Source organism: Gymnoscopelus braueri, assembly GCF_963280865.1.
Source record: "Gymnoscopelus braueri genome assembly, chromosome: 9".
Lineage (NCBI taxonomy): Eukaryota > Metazoa > Chordata > Actinopteri > Myctophiformes > Myctophidae > Gymnoscopelus > Gymnoscopelus braueri.
In genome coordinates this window covers 18,617,804-18,645,157 of record NC_137610.1, presented here as the reverse complement: position 1 = coordinate 18,645,157, position 27,354 = coordinate 18,617,804, and the positions used below count along the sequence as shown (strand labels likewise).

The following is a 27,354-nucleotide window of genomic DNA, read 5'->3' as shown; positions in this document are numbered from 1 at the left end:
ATTATCAACATCAACTATAGATGGCGCTCAAATCCGCTCATGCTATATTAAACTGCCCTTGAAATGAAATACCACAAAGAAGAATTTGTGGAACCCTGTATTGTTGCCGTACACGGACTGTTCACAGTGTGACACCAGAAGGCACGCATGTTGCAGCTACTTCCGGTGCCTGTATAAACATTGAACAAAATGTTACCATTTCTACTTATTTGTACTTGAACAACAAAAGCAGCCATGGAGATACTGGGCGACGAGTTTGGGGACATGAGCGTCCAGCAGCTCGCAGCTCCTGTCAACACAGTGGAGGTCAGTTTATTAGTTTAAGATGGAAATACAGAGCAGAATGTCAACACACTGACAGCACTGCTGAGCTGTACGGCGTGGTGCTGGCTGGCAGTGGTGGAGAAAAAGTACTCACATTCTTTACTTAGGTGAAAGTATCAATACTGCAATATAGAAATACTCTTGTTTTAAGTCCCGTATTCAAAGTTTACTTGAGTAAAAGTACACGAGTATTGGTATCAAAATGTACTTAAAGTACCTAAAGTAAAAGTACTCATCATGTAGAATGTCCCATTTCAAGTTTTCAAATGTGTGAAAATCTTTTGAAAATAGCAGATCTACAAGCTCACAATGCGTTGATTGTGAGCTTGTAGATCATCTAATTAATTACAAATGGCCAAAATGTTTAGGGCTGAAGTGGTTAATGTATGCTTTGTAACAATAATCAAAATCTACAAAGTAACTAGTAAAGTTTTCAAATAATTGTAGTGGAGTAAAAAGTACAATATTTGCCTCTGAGATTTAGTGGAGTACTGACAATTGGAAATACTTCAGTTAAGTAAAAAATACCTCAAAATTGTACTTAAGTACAGTACTTGAGTAAATGTACAGTAGTACAGTAGTTACTTTACACCACTGCCATTTCTCAGTGTGAAATGTTATCAGCGTGTTCATCTTTATTCTTTACATATTGATTTTCTTAAGAGAGATGCATTTGGACACTGGCAAGCAAACACACCAAAAGGGCCAACATAGTATTTTATAAATATCAAACTTGTTTTCCTCTGTTACTGTTATTGTTGCTAACAACTCCCAGCCCTATGTTGGTGGTTGTTTTTGTCACTTTGTCACTAATTCTTTTATTTTATTTTATATGTCCGAAGTTGTAACCATCTCTTTGTGGGCCTTTCTTTTGGACAGGACAAATGGAAACTGTTGCCCGCATTCTTGAAGGTAACATTGCATTTGACTTGAAACATAAAGGTTCTTTTATATCATCATCATGTCACACAGTTTTGCCCACACGACTTTGTGTTTTTTTCAGGTGAAAGGATTGGTAAAGCAGCACATTGACTCGTTCAACTACTTCATCAATGTGGAGGTAAATAGGATTATATTGTGAATATGTTTCAAATCTGAACCAATTGTGTCTTCATGTAAATGCAAATATGATCCTCTATAGATAAAGAAGATCATGAAGGCAAATGAAAAGATCACAAGTGATGCAGATCCAATGTGGTACCTCAAGTAAGTGCAAGTCCTTACTCCTACCAACTCTTCACACAAAGAGAACCTTTATTTTCTTGTGCTGCACAAATTCAAACCAACTGAATTACTTTCTTTACAGATACCTTAACATATATGTTGGCATGCCTGACGTTGAAGAGAGCTTTAATGTGACCAGACCTGTCTCTCCTCATGAGGTAGGCTGAGGCTCTTTGTGTTGAAGACAATATCACCATTTTCACCTGGGCTCATCTTTGATTGGCTATTCGGAAAAACATGACAAAATATCGTAACCACAGGAACCCTAGCGTCCCTATTCGGAGGCCAAACATTCACAGAAAATAGCAGATATTTGGTGTAGCGGGAAAAACGAGTGGATCTAGTATAGACCCCTGGGTGACTCCTGTCAAGTATACAGGATTTAAGTTGTTAAATACAATAATACACATTTAATTTATTCATAGCGTTTAACTATTCTCTTCTCTTGTAAATGTCTAATATATACTACTGTAATGTACTGTACATGTGATGCCTATTGTTTCCTCCAGTGCCGTCTTAGAGATATGACGTACTCTGCACCTATCACAGTGGACATAGAGTACACTCGAGGCAGTCAGAGAATCATCCGTAATGCCCTCCCCATCGGAAGGTATTACACCCTCCTAATATTCATCTGTCCAACAATTTGAGATGTTTGAGAAAACGTCAGCATTTGTCCATCTTACATAAACTCTCTCTCCTCTACAACACCTGACCCCTACCTACATCCAACAGAACATCCCTACAATTTTCTATTTAGATATTGTTAGTTTTATACACTTCCACTGCTAAATAACTTATTATTATTATTTTGTTTTTATTCACTATGAAATTACAAGGGTTGACACTAAGGTCTCAGAGGTACTTGCCCGTCGGGCAAGTACAGGTCATGTTCTTCTTGCCCAAAGTTCATGCCCACTTGACCGAAAAGTAAATAAAAACTTTGAAAGTCTGAAAGAGCGCAACTGCTACTTGTAAAACGGTAGCATTATTTGTTCTTTCATGAATAACCAACAATATTTAATGAAGACATTGCTTTCCTATTCAAACGCACTTGCCCGTCGGGCAACCTGAAAGCAAACTCCACTTGCCTGAACGTTTTGTTTACTTGCCACAGGCAGTCGGACAGCCGTTAGTGTCAACCCCTGAATTATTCCCTGTTACATTCTCTCTGTCTGTCTACTACTACTACTGACCTCAAAGTGTTTTCACATTATTTTATTTTAACATTATATGTTGTTATATTTTACCCAGGATGCCAATCATGCTGCGCAGCTCCAACTGTGTCCTGACAGGAAAGACTCCCATGGAGTATGCTAAACTCAATGAATGTCCTCTTGATCCAGGTAAAGAAACAATTTTATTTACATGAAACATTTGGCATTTTGTAAGAATGGGTTCCAACTAATTTTAATTGTGCCGTCCTATCTTTATTTAACAGGGGGCTATTTCATTGTGAAGGGACAGGAGAAGGTCATTCTGATCCAGGAACAGCTGTCCAAGAATCGTATCATTGTAGAGCAGGACAGGAAGGGTGCAGTGGGAGCCTCTGTCACCAGGTACTGTCACAGGAGCTGTTCTAAACCCCAGTTCCATGTAATGACAAGGACTTTGTTCTTTTGTTAACCAATTGAAACCTTCGGCAAAGATAGCCGGTTGCGATGCGTTTTGAACTTGTAGAGCTGCTATTTTTGGCAAAGAGAAGTACAGTTTTAACTCAAGTCCATTTCTCTAAGATTAGTGGGTTTAAAGGTAGGGTAAGTGATATTTTGTGGTTAAAACAAAAACTTTTTTTGTTGGAAGCTTAATGCACTAGATAGTGACAGTACTCATTTCTGTATAGAGTGTTTGTTCAGTAACGGGGGTCTCCCTGTCTCTCCAGCTCTTTAATAAACAGAAAATACATTTTCAGGTGGGTTGCAAAATTTCAGCCAATCAGGAGAGAGTACCCATTTATCAGCTTCAATTTTATATTGTTCCACTTCCCTTTGTGTCATCACTTCCCATTTCACTTGTTTAATCTGTATCCTGTCTGAGTTCTCTATCCTGATTGGATAACATTGGTATCCTGACCTGAAAATCCATTTTCTGTTTAAAGGGTCTACAGCATGAATTTAAAAAAAATAATAATATTTAATATCATATTGTTTATGTCCCTCAAACGTTTTTCAAAAGGTTTGAGCCTAAATCAAGCCTCAGATATACTCATTCCAACTAACTTCTCTCTGGCTTATAAAGCACTTTCACCTGCAATACCACATTGTCCTGTTTGGCACGGGGCGCTATTGAGCCAGTTTTTTTGCATGTTATCTCCTGGTTCTGTGTGGAAAAAGTAAAACAAAAAAATAAGAAAATTGGGGGGTTGGAACTGAAAAACGGGAGGAATTGTTCCCTGACGTGACGTAGGCACAGGGACCAAATCAGTTTGGCCTGTTTTTAGACCAATTTACAGAAAACCCCAGATTTGCTGTGAAAGCCTGAGTGTTCAAACTGGGGTATTTTTGAGGATAGAAGAGAGGTAGGGGAGACCAAAAACACACAAAAAAGAAGAAAAAGTTAAAATTCATGGTGTAGTCCCTTTAATAAAGAGTTGGAGAGACATGGAGACTCCTGTTTCTGAACAAACACACTATAGCAATGAGTACAATCAGAATATAAAGCTATTTAACACTTATTTTAACCAAAGAAAACCAAGAAAAGTGTTTAAAATTACAGCAGTAGTCGGAACATGTGATCGAACTCTCTCGTATTTGTTGTGTTCAGTCATTCTCAACTCTCCTAATTTCATAAAGCTGGTAATTGTCAGATGCTCAGTGGTTGTTGCTTTGTCATCTCATTCCAGCTCCACCCATGAGAAGAAGAGTAGGACTAACATTATCGTGAAGCAGGGTCGCTTCTACCTGAGACACAACACCCTGTCAGAGGATGCTCCCATCGCTATTATATTCAAGGTAAGAAAAGTCTTCTCCATGATGTGAGTCACAATGGATGCAGCATGGTAGCCATGTGTCCAGTAGGGGGTGCTATAAGACTACATATCCTCTTGTTACGAATGACTATTTCTGCTACTTTTTTCTTTTCTTTTTACAATGTATTTATTGAATATGTATCAAATACAGAAGTTGTGCTGAAGCAATAAAATATCAAAAGAGAAAGAAAGATATAATACAAGTATTATTATTACTTAATGATAATTATGATAATAATAGTAATGGTAGTAAGCAAAATCTAAAAGCCTAAAGCCATGTATAGGGATTTTCTTTTACCCTCACTTTATGAAAGTGTCTCTTAATTCTACACTGTTATTCAGTATTTTATATAAAATGTGTATTGTAGGTATGAGAGGTATGTATTGAATCATCGATTCAATCACATCTTATGGAAAGTCGGATCGTTTCAAGTTACGCAGTAGATTCAGTTGTGTCACCCTTATGAAAATGTCAATTAGCCGACTGTTTTCATCAGCTCCCATTCTCCTGTTGGACTGCGTTGTCCAAACATGTCAACAGTGTGTGTAATGTCAGCCATGACCGTCAGGCACATTTGCCTGCCTGTTTTGTTTGCCCTGCACTTGTGCGTCTGGGGTGAGTTCCTCCTGGCTCTCCCCGTGGTCTGCACAGCTCCCAGGTCAGCCCTGGATGCTTTGTGGGACCGTCACATCAGTTCCCACAGCCCCACATTTCCATAAGCAAATGTCAGACAACCTCCTGACTCCTGCCTCACCTTTCCCTCCCTACACACACACACACTGGTTTGTATTACTATACTTGTGAGGACAGCTTTTTTATATGTGCCATTGCCGTTAACCGTAACCCTAAATATACTTACTACTATACTATACCGGAAAAAAAAACAAGCTTAAAACGTGTGCAACACGGCACTTAACCAACTCCAAGCCTAACTTCTAAACCTAACTTCTGAATGCATAACCCCAGCCTGAATCTTTTCCTAATTGTAAGCCTAAAGGTCCTTACACACCGGCGAATATGCGAATATACGCAAAATTCTGACTCGTTCCGAATAATTAAAAGACGCTTTTTCGCTTCGCGAAACTGATGTGGACGCTTGCATTGACTTTAGAAGGTTTAAAAAAAAACATATTTATTCGCATGAAGAATTCGCCCCGGTGTGTAAGGACCTTTACTCCCCAAACAGATTGTATAGGAAAATTATCCTCACAATGTCTATTTCTCAAATTCTACTATACTTGTGGTTACATTTAGCCCTCACAAGTAAGTAAGCAAAGTAAGGACATGCGTGTGTCTCACTCACACACACACACACACACACACACACACACACACACACACACACAAACACACACAGCTTATTGATTTCTGCTGGATGTTTGCCCTGTCGTGCATCTTTGTTTATTTGAAATAATAAGAAGAAGAACAACGGCTCTGTTCATGTCAGTGTTTCTTAATCTCTGTAATTGTTAGAGTTGTATGATCATAAAATGAAATGTAGCTCCACACGTCGTCTCCGTCTATAGCCTGTTGTACCTCTTCATCCAGTTCTCAGCACATCTCGTATATGTTGTACCCAGGGCATGGGTGTGGAGAGTGACCAAGAGATAGTGCAGATGATTGGCACAGAGGACCACGTCATGGCCAACTTCTCCCCTAGCCTGGAAGAATGCCAGAAGGCACAGATCTTCACCCAGACTCAGGTACCCTCAAGCTCCACACCTGCCCACTGTAATTGTAATTTTGTATTGGTGCACTATTTACCCAAACAAACCACTTGGCGTATGCCACTTAACACAATGGTATTTCTTTGTTCCTTTGCTCACATGACTGCGTCTTTGTCTGGTTCAGTTAACCACAGTGACCCTCCCGTCCCTATTTTCAGCAAATCTTCAAAAACGTTTAAAAAAATTGTAATTTGTTTTTACAAAATGTTCACAAATGGCGAAAATACCAGATCTACCAGCTCACAATGCATTGTATCGATTATTTTCTCAATTCATCATACCAAATATACTGTAGTGCTTAAGTGGTTAAAGGGATACTTCACTTTCGGGTCGGGGAAACATTTAAAAAATATATTAAAAATAAATGAAAAAAGTAATGGAAAATTCATGGCCCCCTCACGCATTAGAGTGTCCTACTAATGTGTGAGGGGGCCTTTATTTTGCCATAACTTCTTTCATTTTTTTTTAATATATATTTTTAATGTTTATTTTATGTGAAAGTGAAGTATCCCTTTAAGTAAGGATTGTCATGTTTTTTTATTGTTGTCCTCTTTGTTCAATTACCTTTCCAGATGAACACAAGCAATCAGTTTGTTAACATGCATGCTAACAGAGATGCGTTGATGAGGGACATTTTTGCACCCTAGCAACCAGTGTTTCTGAAGCTTTCCTGCCCACACTCCACAGGTTTAATAACAGATAGCAATTGAATAGAAGCTCACTACGTGTTGTGTTGCAATGTGCTGTGAGCTTGTTGATCTGCTTTTTAAGTTATTTTTAATACATTTTGCCCAAAAGCGTGATGCCAGGGTGGTAAATAAAATTATATCAACCAAGATAAGCACCACTGCTTGGCTAACATGGATTTACCTTCACTTTTCAGATTTGTTTTGTTTTGTATATTTGAAAATGATGGACATTGTCTTATTAACATGGTGGTCAGGTGAATGATTTATTCACCATATTTAAATGTAGCACAGAGCGCAGGGTGGGTGGTCTCATAGAAAGTGTTGAGTCTGATTAACCTTTGACCTTGCCTCTAGTTCAGTCGTGCAGTCCTGTGTATCGTTGCCTCAGGTGTTTGTGTGTGTGTGGGCGGGTGTGTTTGTGTGAGCACACGTGCACGCTTCTGTAGACTATAAAGGATGAAGCTTCCAAGGTCACTGCCTTTGTAATTCATATGACCTCCCACAACACTGATCCTACGTGCATTTATGTGCTGCTTGTTCGTGAAGGAAAGGGGGAAAAAATCTCTTTAGAGCAACATTATCATCTAATGCATTCATGGCATGCATTTTAAAGGCCATTTTCTTCAAAGGTTATTTGATAATGAGCTAGTTTTGTTGCTCTTTATTTATGCTTAATTTATATTCTGTATGATGGTGTCGCTCGACGCTCACCCAAAACTGCCCATCTACAAGCTCAAAATCACAATATTGAGCTTGCTGATCTGCTATTTTCGGTAAGCAACCCCATCATAGGTATAAATCAGGCTTTAGTGCTTGATTCCAGGACAGCAGTGTTTATTGTCCACTGTCTATTCGACGTGCTCTTATATGCAACTGAACTGACTGCTTCTCAGGCTCTGAAATACCTTGGGAATAAAGTGCGGAGACAACGGATGTGGGGAGGGCCCAAGAAGACCAAGATGGAAGAGGCGAGAGAGCTTTTAGCTCAACTCATCCTCACACACGTACCTGTAAGTGATCACACACACACACACACACGCGCACACGCACACGCACACGCACACGCACACGCACAGTACACACACAAAGCACACAACAATGACGATGACGAAAGTCTGAGCTTCATTTCACAGTACCAGGTGTTCAAGTCTCATTACTGAACATTATACCTGTTGTGACCTCAGGTTAAAGAGTTTAACTTCCGAGCCAAGTGCATCTACCTGGCTGTGATGGTGCGAAGGGTCATCCTCGCCCAAGGAAACAACAAGGTGGATGACAGAGACTACTACGGAAACAAACGTCTGGAGCTGGCTGGACAGGTAAACTCTCATAGAGTACATATGCTACAAAGCTTTATGACCAAAACTTAAAGATTTTCTGATGTTCTTCAGAGTCACAGTCATAATTAATTAAGAAAGCAAACTTCCATTGGCCACTGGTCTGTCAAACTGGTCTGTAAAAGCTTGCTTTGCGACACGTTGTGAGCTTAGATTTAGATTTTCGCAGCTCATCACCATCGTACAACGAAGTATAAAATGGGACTTAAAGGAGGACAGTTCAGAAACCCGCCTACCAGTGACCTCATCGATGGGGAATCCAAGCTAATAGAAACGGCAGGCTCTATTCCTGGAAAGTTAGCATGCTATTCTGGAAGCCATTGTTCTCGTGTTCATAAAAAGTAAAATAAAAAAAATTGTTTGAGAAAAAAACCACTGCCCAACGATGATGTCACTGGTAGGCTGTTTTCTGAACTGTCCACAGCCCTCCTCTGAGACAGACAAAAGAAAAGAATGGTACCTTATCATCAGCATTAGGACCAATTATATGATGATAGATTGAAAATGGGTGAAGTTGTCCTTTTAGGTGATTAATACCCCGCCCCATACAGTATGGATGTAAAGCCACCCTGTTGAAATAAAAGTGAGCATACTGCGTACACACGTTACATGTCTAAAGCTCTATGTAACAACAGAACATGCTTGTGTCTGTGATGATCACAGATCACAGTGTTGGGACAGTGCATGTATTCATACTCTAGTCCTGATCTCTTACCTGAGCTTTTGTGTCAGCTTCCATGTTTCCTTTTTTTTATTGAGACTCATTTGTTTTCCACCAGCTTTGTTTTTGCTTGTTTTGTTTTCCTTCACCCCCCCCTCCCCTTTTATGTATTCCTGCCTGCCTGGCATTGTCAGGGAAGAGATATGCAGCGCCACCAAAACCCCAGGCCCGGGGAAGCCGGGGGATTTTTCTACGCCACGACAATAGAAAACGCTGCCTTGACTGGAGCGATTGAGCTAATCCGCGGGTCTCGGCTCTGATAATGTAATTACTGCTGTCTTAAGGCCTTTAATTTCACCCCCCACCCCACAACCTGCTCTGTATAAGGAGTGGGAGGGGAGGGAACACAGAGCCCCCTTTCAATAGGGGGCTTACACACTCACAACGCCGGCAATCTTCGTGCTCTCCAATTATGATTCCCTGACATTCAACTAATTGGCCCGGCTGCACGACGGAAGCTTAATTTCTTTATTAATTTCAAGCAGCGCTGCCTGTTTGTTTTGATGTATGCTAATGTGCCAGTTGGGGAGGGTCCGCGTGAGAGTTTGCCTCCTGCAAGGCCGAGCGAAGAGGAGAGGGCCCGTGGGAGACGGGCCAGGTCAGGCTTATCAGCAAGCTGGCACACCTGGTTATTAAAATCTGCCGCTGACCACGCCTTGTTGCTGATAAGGGATGGGACATCTGGAGAAGAGCTGCAGATCTGCAGAGTTAAGACCGCATATCCGCTGGGGATACGATGATGACTCCATCGCCACTGTAGACATTTAAACTAACACTAACAGTTTTCAGCAGGTGTAGCATCATGTGAGTCTTCCTCGCTGAGCCTCTTGTTCTTCATACTGACAGCTCCTGTCGCTGCTGTTTGAGGATCTTTTTAAGAAATTCAACTCGGAGCTGAAGAAGATCGCCGACCAGATCATCCCCAAGCAGAGAGCGGCTCAGTTTGATGTGGTCAAGCACATGCGGCAGGATCAGATCACCAACGGCATGGTCAATGCCATCTCCACGGTGAGTTGGAAGAATGTAAAACTCAACGAGAGAAAACATGTGCAATGTCATCCTCATTCTCTAAACGAAATTGTAAAATATCGTCGCTGTCGGGCAGAAACCTTGTATGAACAAAACGGAAATGGAATAAATAACCTGTCTTCCACTGTAGTTATTTAGTTGCAAGTTCTTGTTAATACTTTTCATGGGGTAAATCTTTATTAAAAACCCAGGCAGACTTAACCACTTTCAACCTACTGTCCTTATTTTGGAAATATTCTTCTAGGTCGTCCTCAGACGAGCCCTCCATCACATCCATGAATGGTTGGCTTTACTATGCTGATAAATATCATTCATTATCAAATATCATTACAGACAAAAGATTTTAAAAAAGACTACACGACACATGTAGATCTGCTATTTTCACTACTTTACGTGTTACTGTCATACAACAAAGTATAAAATAGTGCATTAATTTATGAAAAAAACTAAAATATTAAATGTGGAGATACAAGGTTTCTGCCCGACATCAACAATACACTGAAGTTGATGAAGAGGCGGGACAAAGGGACAAACTGTGAAGACTGCAGATGATTGTATGAATCTCATGTCATTCTGTCCTTTTCCACAGGGGAACTGGTCGCTGAAGAGATTCAAAATGGACCGTCAGGGCGTGACCCAGGTTCTCTCGCGTCTTTCCTTCATCTCAGCTTTGGGCATGATGACCAGGATCTCCTCCCAGTTCGAGAAGACCAGGAAAGTCAGTGGACCGCGTTCCTTGCAGCCCTCCCAGTGGGGAATGCTGTGCCCCTCAGACACCCCTGAAGGAGAGGTGAGCGAGCCGACCACGACCCATACCGCTGCCCCACTGATGCGGTTATGCCAACACCGCCTCCATGTGAAAGCTAACAGCTCTTAATGTTAAACGTTGGCTACTCAGAAACTTGACTGAATGTGTGCACCACTGTGTACTGTTATTCAGCTTGTGTGAACACCACATGTCAAATCTGTCCAGTACTATTTAATAAATAGTGCTGCCCCAGCCAAGCAGGTGGTGCAGGAATACAGGGGCAAGCAGGTTACCAGATGGTATATTAAATAAGTAAAAGCCTTTTAACCTCATGAACCCTAGCGTATATTTTAAATATATATATATTTAAGAAATATATTTTCCTGAATGGAAATGACAAACAACTGACCGTTTCCGTTCACGACTTTCAGGAGGGCTATTTACAAACTGTAGCATTCAGAGATTGTGGTAGTTTTTTGAGAGACTACCGCTACCGTAAGTGGTTATGGGTATGGGGAGCCGTTGGCCTTGCGGTTAGGGCACATACCACATATAGGCTCTCTCTCCCTGTTTCCTGTATATCTCCACTGTACTATCAATAAAGGCAGAAAAGCCCCAAAAATGTCTTTAAAAAAAGAAGTAGTTATGGGTAAAAACTTGTAAAGAAAGGATTTCATGATGGATGTTGATTTGTGTGAATATTTAAATTAGTCACCTCAAAGTGTTTCTTTTCTACAGTTGATGTTGCAAGTCTGTGTTGTTGTCCTTAGGCCTGCGGTCTGGTGAAGAACCTGGCTCTGATGACCCATATCACCACAGACATGGAGGACGGTCCCATCATCAAACTGGCCTTCAATCTCGGGGTGGAGGACGTCAACCTGCTGTGTGGAGAGGAGCTCGCCTACCCCAGTGTCTTCCTTGTCTTCCTCAACGGTATGAAGATAGGTCCAAACATACTAGAAAGTACTGGCTGCTCATGCTGGAATATGTGATGGCATGAAAAGGATTAAAATCCACTTGTTGCGAACAGCAGGTCCGACCAAGTGGAGCTTACTATGTAACCGTGCTCGGGTTGTGTGTGTGTGTGTGTGTGTGTGTCTCTGTCCGTCTGTGTGTGTGCACTGCCTCAGCCCTGTGTGCAGCCAAGTAAATGACCAATATAGACGTACCATACATCAAATGAAAGGTCTTTGAAAACTGAACACACCTGTCAAGGTTGCGTTTAAGCCCGCCCCTTCCCCCGGAAGCCACGCCCCGGAGAAGGCTCCTAAAAACTCCCCATTGAAACCCCATGTTAAATGAAAAGTGCCCGAATCGCTCCGAAACTTTTTCTACCCCCCCTAAGTGGGGGTCTACGAACAAATACTTCGGGCTCGGATTTTGGCTCCGCCCCCCGGAAGTGGGTGAAACAGGCACTTCAAACACTTTGTTGAATTGTTCAAAAACATTCAAAGTTTTTTTGGGGGGAATTTGTATTTTGCTAAGATGCTCCTTTTAACGCAGAATTTTTTTCTATTTTTTATATATTTTTTTATTGGTTACTTTTTTTTAGATGATTTCCTTTCATTATTATTAATTTTTTTTGGCGTTCGCTTCCCGCGTTCGCGCGTCTTACTTGTTTCTTAATACTGTGCCTAATAACACAAGGGGGGAGACTGGGCGATGTTTTTCTGTCCCATTTACAGAAGGCAATTTGCTGTTTTACTCAGTATCCGATAATTATTTCATTTTGCTGGCCCGGTAGGTATTTTTCTTAAGACAGAACTTGGCCTGTTAATTACTGTATATGTTTTTTCCCCTTCTATCCACAGATAACTGTCAAATTATATTAGCTGCCATGCCATTTAATTAGTTGGCAACAGCAGGTGTCAAAGCCCTTCGGAGCGTGCTCCCTGCAAATCTACCCTCACACAGAGGCAGTGAGCGTTGGCTCCTCTGTTTTCTAGACATTTGTCTGTCAGGCTTGATATGAATACAACCGCTCAGGCAGGTTTGGCCCTGCACACTGCAGCTGTCAGCCTCCTTGATGTTCTGCAAAGAGCATGCACAGTACAGAGCAGAACAAGGGTGTAACGATTAATCGAACAATCGCTTAACCGACCGTATCGGATAACATTTTAGTGGTCACATAATCGGTTTAGTGATGTCACATTAATATTTCTAATACATCACCAACATTTTAATGCTTGTCTTTATTCCACAATATTATTTGAAAAGTTATTTTCGGACTGCTTATTAAATATTCTTTGTAATTTTAAGATCATGTCAGGTAAGGTAATGATGAGCATATACCATTTTGTACTTCATCAACGTATTTTACGGTAATTGAATTGTCTAAATTAATCTCATAGATTAATTGAATAATAAGATTAATCAATGATGAAAATAATCATTTGTTGCAGGCTTAGTTTCAATGTGCCTGTTTCTTTCCATCTCTGTTGTATATGGCTAAGACATAGTTTTATGTTTTTTATTATGTTCACTGGTGTCATCTACTGTAGCTCTCTCTCTTTCTCTGACTGTGTGTGGGTCTCTCTGTTTCTCTGCATGCAGGTAACATTCTAGGAGTGATCAGAGACCACCACAAGCTGGTCAACACCTTCAGGCTGATGCGACGGGCCGGCTTCATCAACGAGTTTGTTTCCATCTCCACCAACCTGACAGATCGCTGCGTCTACATCTCCTCTGATGGGGGACGCCTCTGCAGGTGGGCAACTTAAGATATGCATGTTACTTTGTGAAATATCGATTGAAAAAAAGCATTGTAAAACTCTGTCCTTTTGGTGACATAGCTGTTAAACCTGTGTTATTCTCTCAGGCCATACATCATCGTGAAGAAGGGACAGCCAATGGTGAAAAACAAACATATAGAGGAATTGTCCCAGGGCTACAGGTGAGGAGACGGAAGGGAGACTCGGGGAGAAATGTGGTTAGGGGTAAAGGGCACATGACTTTCCTCCAATAACCAACCACTTAAGCTAGCTTTTTTTGATAAATCTGTATGGTTGTATGTTAATACAATATAAATTGTATTTGGTCTCCATGCTCTTCTATTGAGAAATGTATAACTTGTTGTCTGGTAGAACCACTAGTGCTTCACTGCTTGACAAGTTGTACTACATGAAGGTCAAAATTCGCTCAAAATCTCAGCGAGCAGGTGTGCTCTATTGGTTCAGTGGCAAAACATTTCAGCTCTTGTGCGTGGGATCAAGTTTACTTTGGAAATTTGAAAATTACCAATCTATAAACTCGGCATATCCCATCAATGTGTTGTGACCTTGTAGATCTGCTATTTTTTAAATAATTTTGACTTGTGGTTAATTAATGGGGCTGTGCAAGTGTCCTCATGGTATGTAAGTCATTCTAAATTATGTAAGAGTATGACATGTAATGATACCATGACATAATATAAAAATCAGCAAAATCACTTTATTTGGTAAACCACTAGTACAGTCTAACATTAAATAAAAGTAGCCTACCTATACTTCACAGAAAGAAATGCACTACGAAATAGTCAACAGGGATTCCCGGATTACACTGTCATGTTTATAGGCAGCAACGTAACGTGGTAAACAATAGTGTAACATTGAATAAAAGCAACTGCATTTCACATTCCATTAACCACCATTGGACACCGTAGATTTCCAAATCAAACCCAGTAACCCATCATTTTGTGAACTGATTGTGCGCACTCGGCACACACAAGATATGTAAAAAATAATGTTGATGTTTAGACAAGCCAGAAGTTGGTGATTGCTGCTCCACTCCTTATCTGCTAGTCCAATGATCAACACCATTAATGAGACCTATTTTTTCTAAATGGTGTTCCCTGGCTCATCTCAGCCATTTGTCCCTCTAACATCCATCCTCCTTTAGTGTTCTTTTAGCATAGTTGTTTCTAACATGCAACGTGCAGAACTACAAAACAGTGCTTACACATCAACTCAATGCTGTAAACTCCATTGAGCTATTTTCTTTATTAAAATTGGCTAACGGGCTGGCTGGCGTGCTGACCACGGCCACTTCACTCTGACTCATAACCATAAACAAACCCGATACGCCCATATATAGGCAGGGCCATGGTCACATCGCTATGACTCAGACATAACCATAAACAAACCCAATATGCCCATAGGGATATATGGAGATCCGGTTGTCCAGAGCCACAGATCCGACCGCTTTGCCCATGTACTGTACAACGGGTACTATGACTCAGACATATCGGTCGTATTGGTGGTGCAACGTAGGTGTGAGGGCCGCTTAGTGGCCTGAGTGGCCCGAACCTCTAGTAGGCTAAACTCCCCAATTTCAATGGCGGACACTCGAAAAGATTTGTCCCCTGTGATGTTGCATTGTGGGGTAGAATCCCTAGCCCCATGCCAGATGTTTTAAAACACCATTGCTCACCATTGTCACAGTTGATCATTTTCTAATACTCCTCTAACATGCTTTTTAAGAACATTTGAGGATTTCCTTCATGAGAGCCTGGTGGAATACCTGGATGTTAACGAGGAGAATGACTGTCATATCGCCCTTTATGAACACATGATTTCCAAGTAAGTAGAAAAAAATCCTTGTGAATTTGTTAGTTTTAATTCCAACTGTGGTGTCTGACCCTCTCTTATTTGTCTGAATTTCCACAGGAACACGACACACTTAGAGATCGAGCCCTTCACGCTCCTGGGAGTTTGTGCTGGCCTCATTCCCTACCCCCATCATAACCAGTCCCCTAGGAACACATACCAGTGTGCTATGGGCAAGCAGGCCATGGGTAAGGCATCGTTTCAGTTCAGTAGGCATCCTCACTATGGGCATGGTGGACAGGTCTTTAGCTACTGAAGATCTGCAATCAATAGATTCTTGACAGCATATCTGCTGCAGATCTTCAGTAGCTAATGAAGATCCGCCACCCAAATATCTGCCACATAGTTGGCAATATTTGCTCCTGTACATGCATATACATTTGGGGGCAGCATTGGCCTAAAAGGTTAGAGGAGTGCATTTGTGGCCCAAAGGTTCCCGGTTGAGAGGTCACAGTATAAGACTGTGATTGTATTGGGCAGTTTCAAGGTTTTAATGTGTGTGATTGTGGAGCAGGGTGTTACTGAAAAAGAGCATTCATGCTCAGCAAACCTCCCCTGGATAAGTAAAGATTGAAAGAAGAAATATATATACACAGTATCTAATACGCACGCACGCACGCACGCACGCACGCACGCACGCACGCACGCACGCACGCACGCACGCACGCACGCACGCACGCACGCACACACACACACACACAGCATTTAAATCTCCAATGCACCCTCTACCATACATACACTATCCCCCCCCAATGTATGCAATCAGTTTGTCCGACCCACACCCACAAAATATGCGCTTACTGCTTGTCAGAATACATTTGCGTGTGAGTGAGTGTTTGTCAGTGTGTGTGCGTATGCGCATGGATATCAAACATGGGACGCTTGCGTAGGTTCTCCATTGTGCTGTGTGTGTGCGGAGGCCCTTTCCCTGCCAGTCACCCAGAGTGTCATTAGCAATTCATTGTGTCTGCTCTGGCTGTGCTCAGGGGGTCAGTGTGCTCAGCTGCGAAAGACCACAGAGTGTGCACCCACAGCTCCCTGGTAACCAAAACTTCCTCAAACGCCACTGCTAACATTCGTAAGCGCCCCTGTCACCCCGACCCTCCCCCGTTATCTTGCTCTTTTCCCCCCCAAACACCCCCTCCTTACTTACCCCCATCCCCCATCTTTACAAAAACAAAACACGGACTGGAACTATATTTGGCCCAATATCCTCAGCCTCGTCTGTTGTGTGTGGACGGGCCCTATACATGTGCAAATCTGGCTGTGTGGCCCGGGCCTATTATCACAGACTGTGTGCTTGTAGCCTGATTGTGAAGTAATAGCATCTGACAAATGTCAAGGCCTCCAGGGAGACCAGCTATTATGCCATAACCTGCGCTGTTCCTCTCTGCTGAGCAGAGATGGCCAAAGCCCAGCCCTTGGCTTAAAGGACCAGAGAATTAAATGGTTACAGCAGTTAACTAGTTTCTATGAGGAACTAGTTGATTGCACATTCCTTATCTGTATATGAATGATTGATTTAATAATTGCTGACTTTCTGGCTTGCAAACTTCCAACTTGGTCTATAAAACCAGGCACTAATAAAGTAGCTTAAAAAAGCTGCACTCAATGCTAAATAAATGAACTGAATGCTATGCTATGCTGTTTTTATAAAAAAAAAGGTATTACTCCTGTCCAAACTTTGCATTTATAAACGTTTGTTATATGAAGGCACTCTCTATTTTCACTCCTTCCAGGTACTATCGGCTACAACCAGCGGAACCGAATAGACACTCTTATGTACCTGCTGGGCTACCCACAAAAACCCATGGTAAAGACCAAGACCATCGAGCTGATTGACTTTGAGAAGCTGCCTGCTGGTCAGAACGCCACCGTGGCTGTGATGAGCTACAGTGGGTACGACATAGAGGACGCTCTGATTCTCAACAAGGCCTCGCTGGACAGAGGTGAGGATTCAGGAAATCTGAACCATTAACTGAGCATGAGTTCTGTATCGCAACTAAAATCTTCACTCTAAAAGTATAAATAAATGGATCATCTCAGGATTATAATCCATAGGTTAAAGTGACCACACACCTTGAAGAATATCTGCTTCTTTATATGTTCTGACTTTGTCTTACTATGACTAGCACCTTCCACTTTGGATTTACAGTTACATTATTTGTCACTAAAAATCGGTGTTTTAAAAGGCAGGTTGAAAAAAGTCCTTACTCACTGACACTGTCACTTTTGGACTGAACTGTCGGCAGTTAACTCTTAACCCCATTTCTCTCCAGGATTTGGGCGATGCCTTGTCTACAAAAATGCCAAGTGTACCCTGAGGCGCTACACCAACCAGACCTTTGACAAGGTTATGGGACCCATGCTAGACGCTGCCACACGCAAGCCCATCTGGAGGCACAACATCCTGGATGCAGACGGGATATGTTCCCCTGGTGAGTAGCCACAGGAACTACAGAGACCCAGTATCCTTCATGGAAAATGAATAAATTAAATACATATAGATAATATGGATATACTGTAGGTACAGACTATCTAACAGAGAATATGAGACTCATATCTGTACAGTGTAAAGGTCCTTACACACCGGGGAGATTTTTTCATGCGAATAATACGTTTTTTTTAAAACCTTATAAAGTCAATACAAGCTTACATGGAGCGAAAAAGCGAAGCGAAAAAGCGTCTTTTAGTTATTCGGAACGAGTCAGAATTTTGCGTATATTCGCATATTCGCGGGTGTTTAACCGGCTTTAGTCAACTTTCAACAGTGGTATTTGAATAATATATGTACAGTCTACTTATGTGACTATTTACCTTGTTTGTTGACTAGAGTTCCTGCTTACTCTGCTTATTCCAATCTCGCGCTTGTAAGTCACTCACAAGAGCGTCTGCTAAATGCCTAAATTGTAAACATTCAGCCTCTCAATGAAGTTATGAGTGAATATAAGTGAGTCACAACAATTAACAGGCCTCTGTCATGGTTCTGTAGTGCGCATCCCAGTAGTCCATGTGCAAGTGTGCCAGAGTCAAGCAGCAGTCAATTATCCCAAAGAGGGGACAGAACATATCAGGCTTGGTTTTGGAGCCTGATGGCTACTGGCACAAAAGACTGTCCAAATCGTTTTGTGGTGTGCCAGGAGACACTGAGTCTGTGGCTGAATGTGCTCCTCGTCCCCACTAGCACACCATAAAGGGAATGAGAGGGGTTTATCAGGATAGCGTCCAGCTTCCTCATCCCCTCCGCAACCACCTCCAGATTGTCCAGTTCAATTCCAATGTTGGCATTGCTTGTGTTGATACCTCCCCCCCCACTCCCAACAAACTATGGCATAAAAGAGGACACTGGCTACTACATACTGATAGAACATCTGCAGTAGTTGCTGCGCAAATTGAAGGAAGAAAAGATTACTTTATATTCCTGTTGAAGGGCCTCAAGATTTGTGAGTCCAATTCAGTTTATTGTTAATGTGTACCCCCTGGAGCTGTCCACCCTTTACACGTGTAGTGTATGGTGATGGGCATTGGGAGCCTATTTGTGGTCCGCCAATAGTCCACCACCAAGTTCCTTGGTTTTTAGGATGTTGAGCTGGAGGTGGTTGATGTCATACCACCCTACAAAGCTCTCCACCAGGTCTATGTACTCCTCCTCGTTTTCATCAGTGATGCAACTGACAATGGAGGAGTCATCAGAGAACTTCTGTTGGTGGCACATACTCAAGTTAAAGCGGAAGTCGGAGAATGCTTTAGTAGTGCTTTTTATGCTCTGAGTTAAGTGAACACTGGGTTTTGCACTTGAATCTTGTGTTGATATTTAAGTTAATATACAGTACATCTGTGCTTACAGGTGAGAGAGTGGAAAACAAGCAGGTGTTGGTAAATAAGGCCATGCCAACAGTCACCCAGACGCCACTGGAGGGCAGTACCCAGCCAGGCCAGCCCCAGTACAGAGATGTGCCCATCGGGTGAGTGCACTTTAGCCCCTCCCCCACCACCTTACCTGCCTCATATAGAGCACCGAAGTCTGACATCACTGCCGCTAGAGGGCGCTATCCCCCTGGGTCACGGCGTTTTATTTTGTATTGGAATGCCCATAGGGGAATCGCGTCATATAATGAGAACTGTGTTCCAAAAATAAACAAACCACCCCAGCGATTTTACTTATATGGATATGAAGCATCAACTCTTCAAACACAGACATGATCAAATGTAACTCAATATCATAAACGACACAGAGTCACATAATCGTCAAAATCACCGGGTGGTTTGTTTATTTTTGGAACACAGTTCTTATATGACGCGATCTAAGATTTGCCTATGGGAATTCAATACAAAAAATATAATACAATATAAAAAATAACGCTGTGACCCAGAGGTAGTGGGAGTGACGTCAAGATTTCTGTACTCTATTGGCATGGTTCTTTCCCCATCTCCTCTACCTCACTATTCATAAGTGAGAAATGGGAAGAAAATTGCTGGGATTGACATATGTTACATATATTATGTTTTATGTTTCTTCCAGTTTATCCTACAAACAACTGCTGGTTGATTCTGCTTTCTCATTGTACCCTTGCAGCTACAAAGGGTCAACGGACTCGTACATTGAAAAGGTGATGATCTCATCCAACGCAGAAGATGCTTTCCTCATTAAGATCCTGCTTAGGCAGACCAGGAGACCGGAGATAGGAGACAAGTTCAGCAGTCGACACGGACAGAAAGGTGCAGACTTCACACTGTCACCTTATGAGATGACTGCTACCCCACAAGCTTTAACTTTAACCTCTCTCTCTCTCTCTCTCTCTCGCAACCATGTCTTTTTGATCTACCATGTGATCAGATTGGGCTATTGAGGTGATCAATTAACTTGATCAAAAACAACCATTATTAACCATTATTGAACCATTATGTGCATAAATCCTTTCTCCTAAAATAATCAGAATTTATCTTACCTTTTTACATATATTAAATTATTGACTCATTCTTTATTAGGTATTATTATTATTATATAATTGACTTATTCTTTGCTTGTATTATTCTAATTAACAGCTTATAATAATGACACATAACAGCAAGTGGTATTCACTGTCTGGCACAGGGCGATCACTCCAGCCTTTGAAAGCAGACAAGTGTTCATGTGCCCAAAACGTGTGCTCAACACGCCTGCCCAAAACTTCTGCCCACCCCTGCTATATACTATGATAATCATCTACCATGAGCTGAAATGCACATCACTAGCGTGAGCGTTTGCCTTTAACATGCCCACAGACTTTTACGTCTCCTTAGAGTTGTTTGTAGTTACTGCCACTTGGACACGGCCATAAATCCCATCCCTGTTAAATCCCCTGTATCGGCTGATGTGATGAGTGACCAGTGAGATCTGCTTGCAAAATACCCTTTAAGTTTCAGTCAGTCTCTGTACTGGCACATTTGTTGAATCCAGTCCCAAAGCCTGTTGCTCCACCACTGCCCCTCCTCTCCTCATCTTTCGAGGGCTGCTTTTCAATTAATTGGCCTTTTGTCCTGTGCCAGACTATGCAAATTTATTACACCCCAGCAGTATTCCACTGCTCCTGGGAAAAGTGTTTACAACCACTATTGTTTTGCGGCACCTCCCCTATAGAGGGCCTGTATGATGTTTTAATCAGAAAGCTAACTGGCGCCATGCATAATTTACTCCCTTCATTAGCGCGGTGGCCGCTGTGCGGCCGGCACAGGATGGGACTATGTCTTGTGTCTCCAGATCCTGGAGGAGAGAGAGAGGTCATCACGGGGTTAGCGGGTTGGAACTAGACTGAACGCTCCAAAGGTGTCACTAAAGTAGCAGCAACTTTAACCTGGAGTCCCTGTTTTGGGCATGTCATTATAATCAACATTTTTCAAAACATTTACATTTTTTTCAAACTTTTTCATAAAGAGCAGATCTACAAGTTCACTGATCGGCTTGTAGATCGACTATTTTCATGCAACATCAAAGTACAACGAAGTATAAAATAAGTGGTTAAGATAACTCCATCACTGCATCAAATAATTATGTCTGCAAAGCATGTGGTGCAAGTTAGATTATTGTTGAATTGAGATTTCTAGTTTTTCATTTATTTATCTTGGCAACTTTAACACCAGCATGTTGCTATAAGTAGGCTAAGTGTTTAAACTTAGTCTTGAAAACCTTTGTTTTTGCAGGCATATAATATCACAGTTTCTACACTGTAAAATCTTCAGTGTTAGTTTGTTACTTACAAATGGACCCGCTAGGGACACTAAGGATTTTACTGAAAAGGGTATTGTGCGTGATTAATATACAGTAGATGACCCGTATCCCTTTACTGTGTAGTTACAGAAATATAGTCGAAAATCGTAAAATAGATTTTCCCTTTTTTTTCTCACTTCAGTTTGTCCAGAAGTGAATTTAGCTCAGTTATTAGATCTCACACCCTAGGTCCAGATACTCATGACCAGTCTCATAAGTCCTGGTCACTAGAGCAGAATAAGTTAATTATTTACCGGTGACCCACACACACACAGCTGTGGTGGCTGTGCAGGGGTGATGTGTGTGTGTGTGTGTGTGTGTGTGTGTGTGTGTGTGTGTGTGTGTGTGTGTGTGTGTGAGAGAGAGAGAGTGTGTGTGTGTGTGTGTTGGGGGGGAGTAGTAGGGGCCCATTGTGTGAGGTGCCACCGTGGAGCTGTGTGGGGTGTGATGGAGGGCTCTGGACCCTTGCTGTTGTCTTGCCTTTCTCTCCTGATTTCATGCCTCTTTTATCATTCACTTTCACACAAAACAAACAACACCACGGATGTCTGCTGTGGGAACTAGTCTCTCTCTCTCACTCTCTCTCTCTCTTGCCATTTTCTTCTTGTTTCTTTACTTTTATTATTTCAGTCTCTTGCCTCTCTTTCATCCTGGATTTCCCCTCCAGTGTTCCACCATCTTTTATCCCCCTCCCCTCTTATTCTCTCCTTCTATTTTCTGTCGTCCTTGTTTTACTTTCTCTTTTGGCTCGCCCATATTTGCCTTGTCTCTCTTCCTGTTCTCTGCATCCTGCCGTTGGATGACTTTCCTTCTCTTATGTGCCTGCCCAGTAAAGCACCGCACTTGTTCCTGATCCACATCCTGTTGTAAGGCAATCAACAGCGCTGCGCTGTGTGGGGGTGACCGGTCCACTGCTAGTGAATTTTTCCCACGTGCAAAGGATTCAATTTCTCCCCTGCACTTGATCCTCTCCACTTCCTCCGCGTTGAACGGAAAGTCATGGATGTGTAATCCTGGTCTCACTGTCGAGCTAAGCACCTTTCTCCACTTCCTGCTCTCCTTCACTCTCTCTCTCCTCTTTTTTTCATTTGCAAATGGGTCTACAATCTGTTTACCCTGGCCAGGGAAGAGTGCTTCGGCCCCTTTGGCAAACATTTGCACTCGCACTTAAGACTCCCGGCTACTGGGGTCCTTGTCCCCTCATGACATGTGAATCTATAGTATAGAGGGCCCCCTGTCTGTTCACATCAGTGTGGAAATGCCCTCCTCTACTGGGGGTCTATTATTACCTTTGATCGCAGATATTAAAGTCATACTGTGTAACTTCTTCAATTAAACAAAAGTTTATTTTGATATAATCTTTCACGGGTATATTTTTCACTATAGCCATTCCACATAAATGTGTTTTTTGACAATTTCTCTAAACACTATTAAACACTATTTTGTATTCACACGTGTTTGCCAACACTCAAATGTATTTATGTATGTATTGTTGTTGTTGTTGTTGTACAGTTAATAAATACCATTACTGACAACCATTCCAAAATATCCTCAGGCGTTGGGACTAGCTTTTTATTTTTTAGCAGTACTTCCATGTAGACAAAATGCTGGAATGACAGGAGATATGAGCCAAAACGACTACTAAAATGAATGTTACACAGTAGGACTTTAAAATCGCAAGAAGGTTTATGATGACCAATGACACTACATTGGACATCGCTGTTCATTAGGAGCCTGATGGGTTTGATAGGTTCTTGCAGTTTTTATTAATTAAATTAATTCAAGAAATAGTTTGTACAAAACATCGTTAGTCATTTACTTTTTGAAAGTTGTTAACATGAAATTTATAACATAACAATTGTAAAGTCCACAAGCTATGTGTATGAAATTGAACTTGTGTGTGTGTGTGTCAGGTGTGTGTGGCCTCATTGTTCCACAGGAGGACATGCCCTTCTGTGACTCAGGCATCTGTCCAGACATCATCATGAACCCTCATGGATATCCCTCCAGAATGACGGTATGACTGCTGTTGAGAACGGAACATAATAATTGTCTTTTCAACGTAAAGCTACTATCCAGGATTTCTTGTAATTGATAAACTGTTAACCAATCTGTATTGTAATGTATGTTAATACAATATAACTAGCAAAGGTGGTCTCCCTACTCTGGCATTGAAAAATGTAGATCCTGGTGTCGGTTAGGACACCTACTGGTTGGCAATGTCAATAAAGTTATTTGAAGCAGACGGGCAGATTGGACACGAGATGCACTGCAACGATGTCTGAGACTACAATAAAGATGGCAATTATCTGGCTTCGTCAGGAGAGGGAAACGACAAACATTTACAGATTCTAGCCCAAATTTAACCTGAACTTAAAGCTAAAATACTTTTTTTAATTAATAAAATGTTATTTTGACAAATCTGTATGCTCAGTGGTAAACATTTTCCACTTCTATTTAAAGTGCTCCTTTAAAGCAGCACTTTCAGGACATTAAAGTGTTGCTTTAAATAGAATCAGTTTTTTTAGGTTTTAGTTTTAAGATGTCAGTTTCAAATTTAGCTTCCAATCGTTATTTGTTTTCGGAATCAAGTTTGTTCTGATGTTGAAGAGGCAGCAGCCCAAAAGTAGCTGTGTTGACCCTCACCCTTCACAGGTTTCTATTGGCCCTTCTGAAACAAAGCCGTCATTATACCGACTACTCAGTTCTCTGGGTTATCATTGGCTCCCAGAACACACGTCCATTGACAGCATTAAGCAGCAATCTAACTGTGCACAAACAGATATTTGTTGCTGTGGAAACGGCTGCCAGTGAAGTCAGCCGCCAGCAACGTTGAGAAGTTTTATCAAAGCAGAAAACGCATGGCGAAATCTTAAGACTGTTAGTGTGAATGTGAGTGACATGTAAACTAGCACTGTCTGCCAGTTTTTTTTTCTTCTTTTTTTTTCTTTTGTCTATTACACTGTAAAACTTTAATGATCTTCACTGAAAAATAGTCCCCGCCTGTGTATTTGCTATCTCTGGTTGTCATGGACAGGACAGAGAAATGTTTGCTCTCGCAGGATGATTCTGTGGCCTGAGAAGGAACAGAGAGTAGGTGTTTCCTTTTATGTGATAGGGTCAGGGGTCTTCAGGCTGTGACCTCACTGGAATTGGTTGGATCACTCATCCTTAGGTTGGGAGGACTCACGGTAGTAAACCCATTTTGTTATTCTGTGATCTGTCTCATCCCTCATATCAGGATTTGGTTGCATCCGTGCACTTGTGCACACACACCTTTTCTCGCGCTTTCCCCCAACAATTCTTAACCACTTAAAGCCTAAAATATATACTTCATTGACCAGGGTCCCCCAGGCAGCTATATATTTCCCCCCTCCTTTCCTCCTCTACACCAAATCTCTGCTAAAGAATTGCTGTTACGTTGTGAGCTTGTAGATTGGCTATTTCGGCTGACATGCCTAGAAGACCTTAGGGTTCATGTGGTTAAACCCTATATACTTGTTGACTGGGGTCCCCCAGGGGTCTGTCCCCCTCCTTTTTTCATCTGAAAATAGTAGCTCTACTATGTTTTTCCTGAAGTGGCAGTTCAGTATGCGGTCATACTTAAGCTTGCAGTGACTGGACAGCTGCTTCCGTATCAGCCCTATGGGCTAATAATAGTTATCAGATCTAGGACTGACACTGCTGCCCATGCATCACCCTCACCCAGGGCAAATAATAACATTATATAATAAAAAAAAACATACAACCATATATGGAGATCCATGACTTCAGCACAAATCAGTGTTATTAGGCAACGGAAAATAATAACTGGATAGTGGGTACCGAAACGAAAAGAGGGAGGTACAGCTTGATCAGTGAAAAAGAGATGGAGGGATGAAGGAGAGAGAGAGAGCCTAGTTTACTCCCAGTGATGCTTTAATAACCCCTTCTGTCTTCTTCTGTCAGGTTGGTAAGTTGATAGAGCTGCTGGCGGGTAAGGCTGGAGTCCTGGATGGGCGATTTCACTACGGCACAGCTTTTGGTGGCAGCAAAGTGCAGGATGTCTGTGAGGATCTAATACGTCACGGCTACAACTACCAGGGCAAGGACTATGTAACCTCTGGAATCACCGGGTAAAGATCTGAAAATCTTAGAACATGTCCTCTCATCACACGCTAATTAAATGTGGGCCATCGCAGCTTGGACAAGAACTTGGTAGGGGTTATTTGATGGCATTGTCTTCTGTCACAGGGAACCACTGGAGGCCTACATCTACTTTGGACCCGTGTATTACCAGAAGCTGAAGCACATGGTGCTGGACAAAATGCATGCCAGGGCCCGTGGCCCCAGAGCTGTTCTCACCAGGTAAATGCAATGTAGCACTATAGAAAAATAAATAATCAAATATATGATGATGAAACTTTATTAACTCCCAAGGGTATTTGGTCATTTAAGAAAATCAAGGACGTACAGCAGCAATAGAAACATTGGATTGTTTCAGGGCGCTTGGTGGCTCAGTCAGTTAGCCACTTAAACCCTATACTTAGTTGACTGGATTCCCAAGGGCTCTATTATAGTTCGTTCCCCTCCTGTTTTCGCTCGGTATTAAATATCTTTGCCGAACATAGCCGATATACTAGCCCACAACGTGGTGCATTGCAATCTACAGTTTTTGCCTAATGTTAGCCCCAGAATAGGGTTCAAGTGGTTAACGCACAGACCATAATATGCTACTTGTGATCACAAGGTCGAATCTGACCCCTGTCTTGACTCACATTTCTCGCCTCTCACTGACTGTGGTTTTCTGTCTCTCTACACTGATCTGTCGTCTGAAATAAAGTATAAAATGCCCCCAAAAAATATCAAGAGGAAAATTTGATTGGAATTGTAGTCTTGGGTCTCCTCTTTATCTGTAATCGTTCTTTCCTTCTGTGTCTCTCACACAATCACTCTGGGTCGGTCTCTCGTGTTATCCCTGTCCTACCTGTCTGTGACCCATGTATCTGTGCTCTCCCCCAGGCAGCCCACCGAGGGACGCTCTAGAGACGGAGGCCTGCGTCTGGGAGAGATGGAGCGAGATTGTCTGATTGGCTATGGAGCTAGCATGCTACTGCTGGAACGCCTCATGATCTCCAGTGATGCTTTCGAGGTGGATGTTTGTGGGCAATGTGGCCTGCTGGGATACTCGGGGTGGTAAGTTGTCCATTTGTATGTCTTATGTGGACAGGCCTGATGGTGTCTTCACTGTTACTGTGATTCTCAGAAAGCCATTGATGGCGATCAACACACAAGTGTTTCTGGACAGCAATATTTTGCCACTAACCTTTATGCTAATATTTTTTTTAATTTTGTTTCAGGTGTCACTACTGTAAATCATCTTGCCACGTTTCCTCGCTGCGCATCCCCTACGCCTGCAAGCTGCTCTTCCAGGAGCTGCAGTCCATGAACATTGTGCCTCGCCTCAAACTGGCACGATACAATGAGTGACATGGAGATGGACAGATTCTGGCTTTGTGTAAAGGAGGAAAAGATAAGACCCCCAGTGTAATACGAATTGTGTACTAAATACCATTAGAAATTAATGGGGTGAAAATGCAGGCCTTAGCTGCTGAAAGTTCTGAGTTCAGATTCTTTGTTTGCAAAACGTGAAACTGCAAAGATTGTATTGTTTTTTTGTTGAGTATTGTTAGTAGTCATGTTCTTTTGTTAGGAATTTTATTTTTTATTTGTGAACATAATTATTAAACATGAGAACTACTAAGAATTACCTGTAA

At 41.9% G+C, this 27,354-nt stretch overlaps 1 protein-coding gene across 1 annotated transcript; it reads left to right on the top strand.

The window, feature by feature from the left end:
- The first annotated feature begins 140 nt into the window (after window positions 1-140).
- polr3b (polymerase (RNA) III (DNA directed) polypeptide B) lies at window positions 141-27,354 on the top strand. The gene is made up of 28 exons (XM_080436846.1): window positions 141-306; window positions 1,204-1,236; window positions 1,328-1,384; window positions 1,466-1,530; window positions 1,631-1,706; window positions 2,058-2,158; window positions 2,803-2,894; window positions 2,990-3,107; window positions 4,391-4,499; window positions 6,098-6,220; window positions 7,827-7,943; window positions 8,118-8,252; window positions 9,838-9,999; window positions 10,610-10,810; window positions 11,539-11,701; window positions 13,322-13,475; window positions 13,587-13,661; window positions 15,226-15,324; window positions 15,412-15,539; window positions 17,091-17,300; window positions 17,631-17,789; window positions 19,199-19,316; window positions 19,928-20,070; window positions 23,512-23,615; window positions 25,547-25,713; window positions 25,832-25,945; window positions 26,600-26,773; window positions 26,938-27,354. Exons 1-28 carry the CDS (start codon window positions 235-237, stop codon window positions 27,065-27,067), a joined length of 3,399 nt encoding a protein of 1,132 aa, XP_080292972.1. The 5' UTR covers window positions 141-234; the 3' UTR covers window positions 27,068-27,354.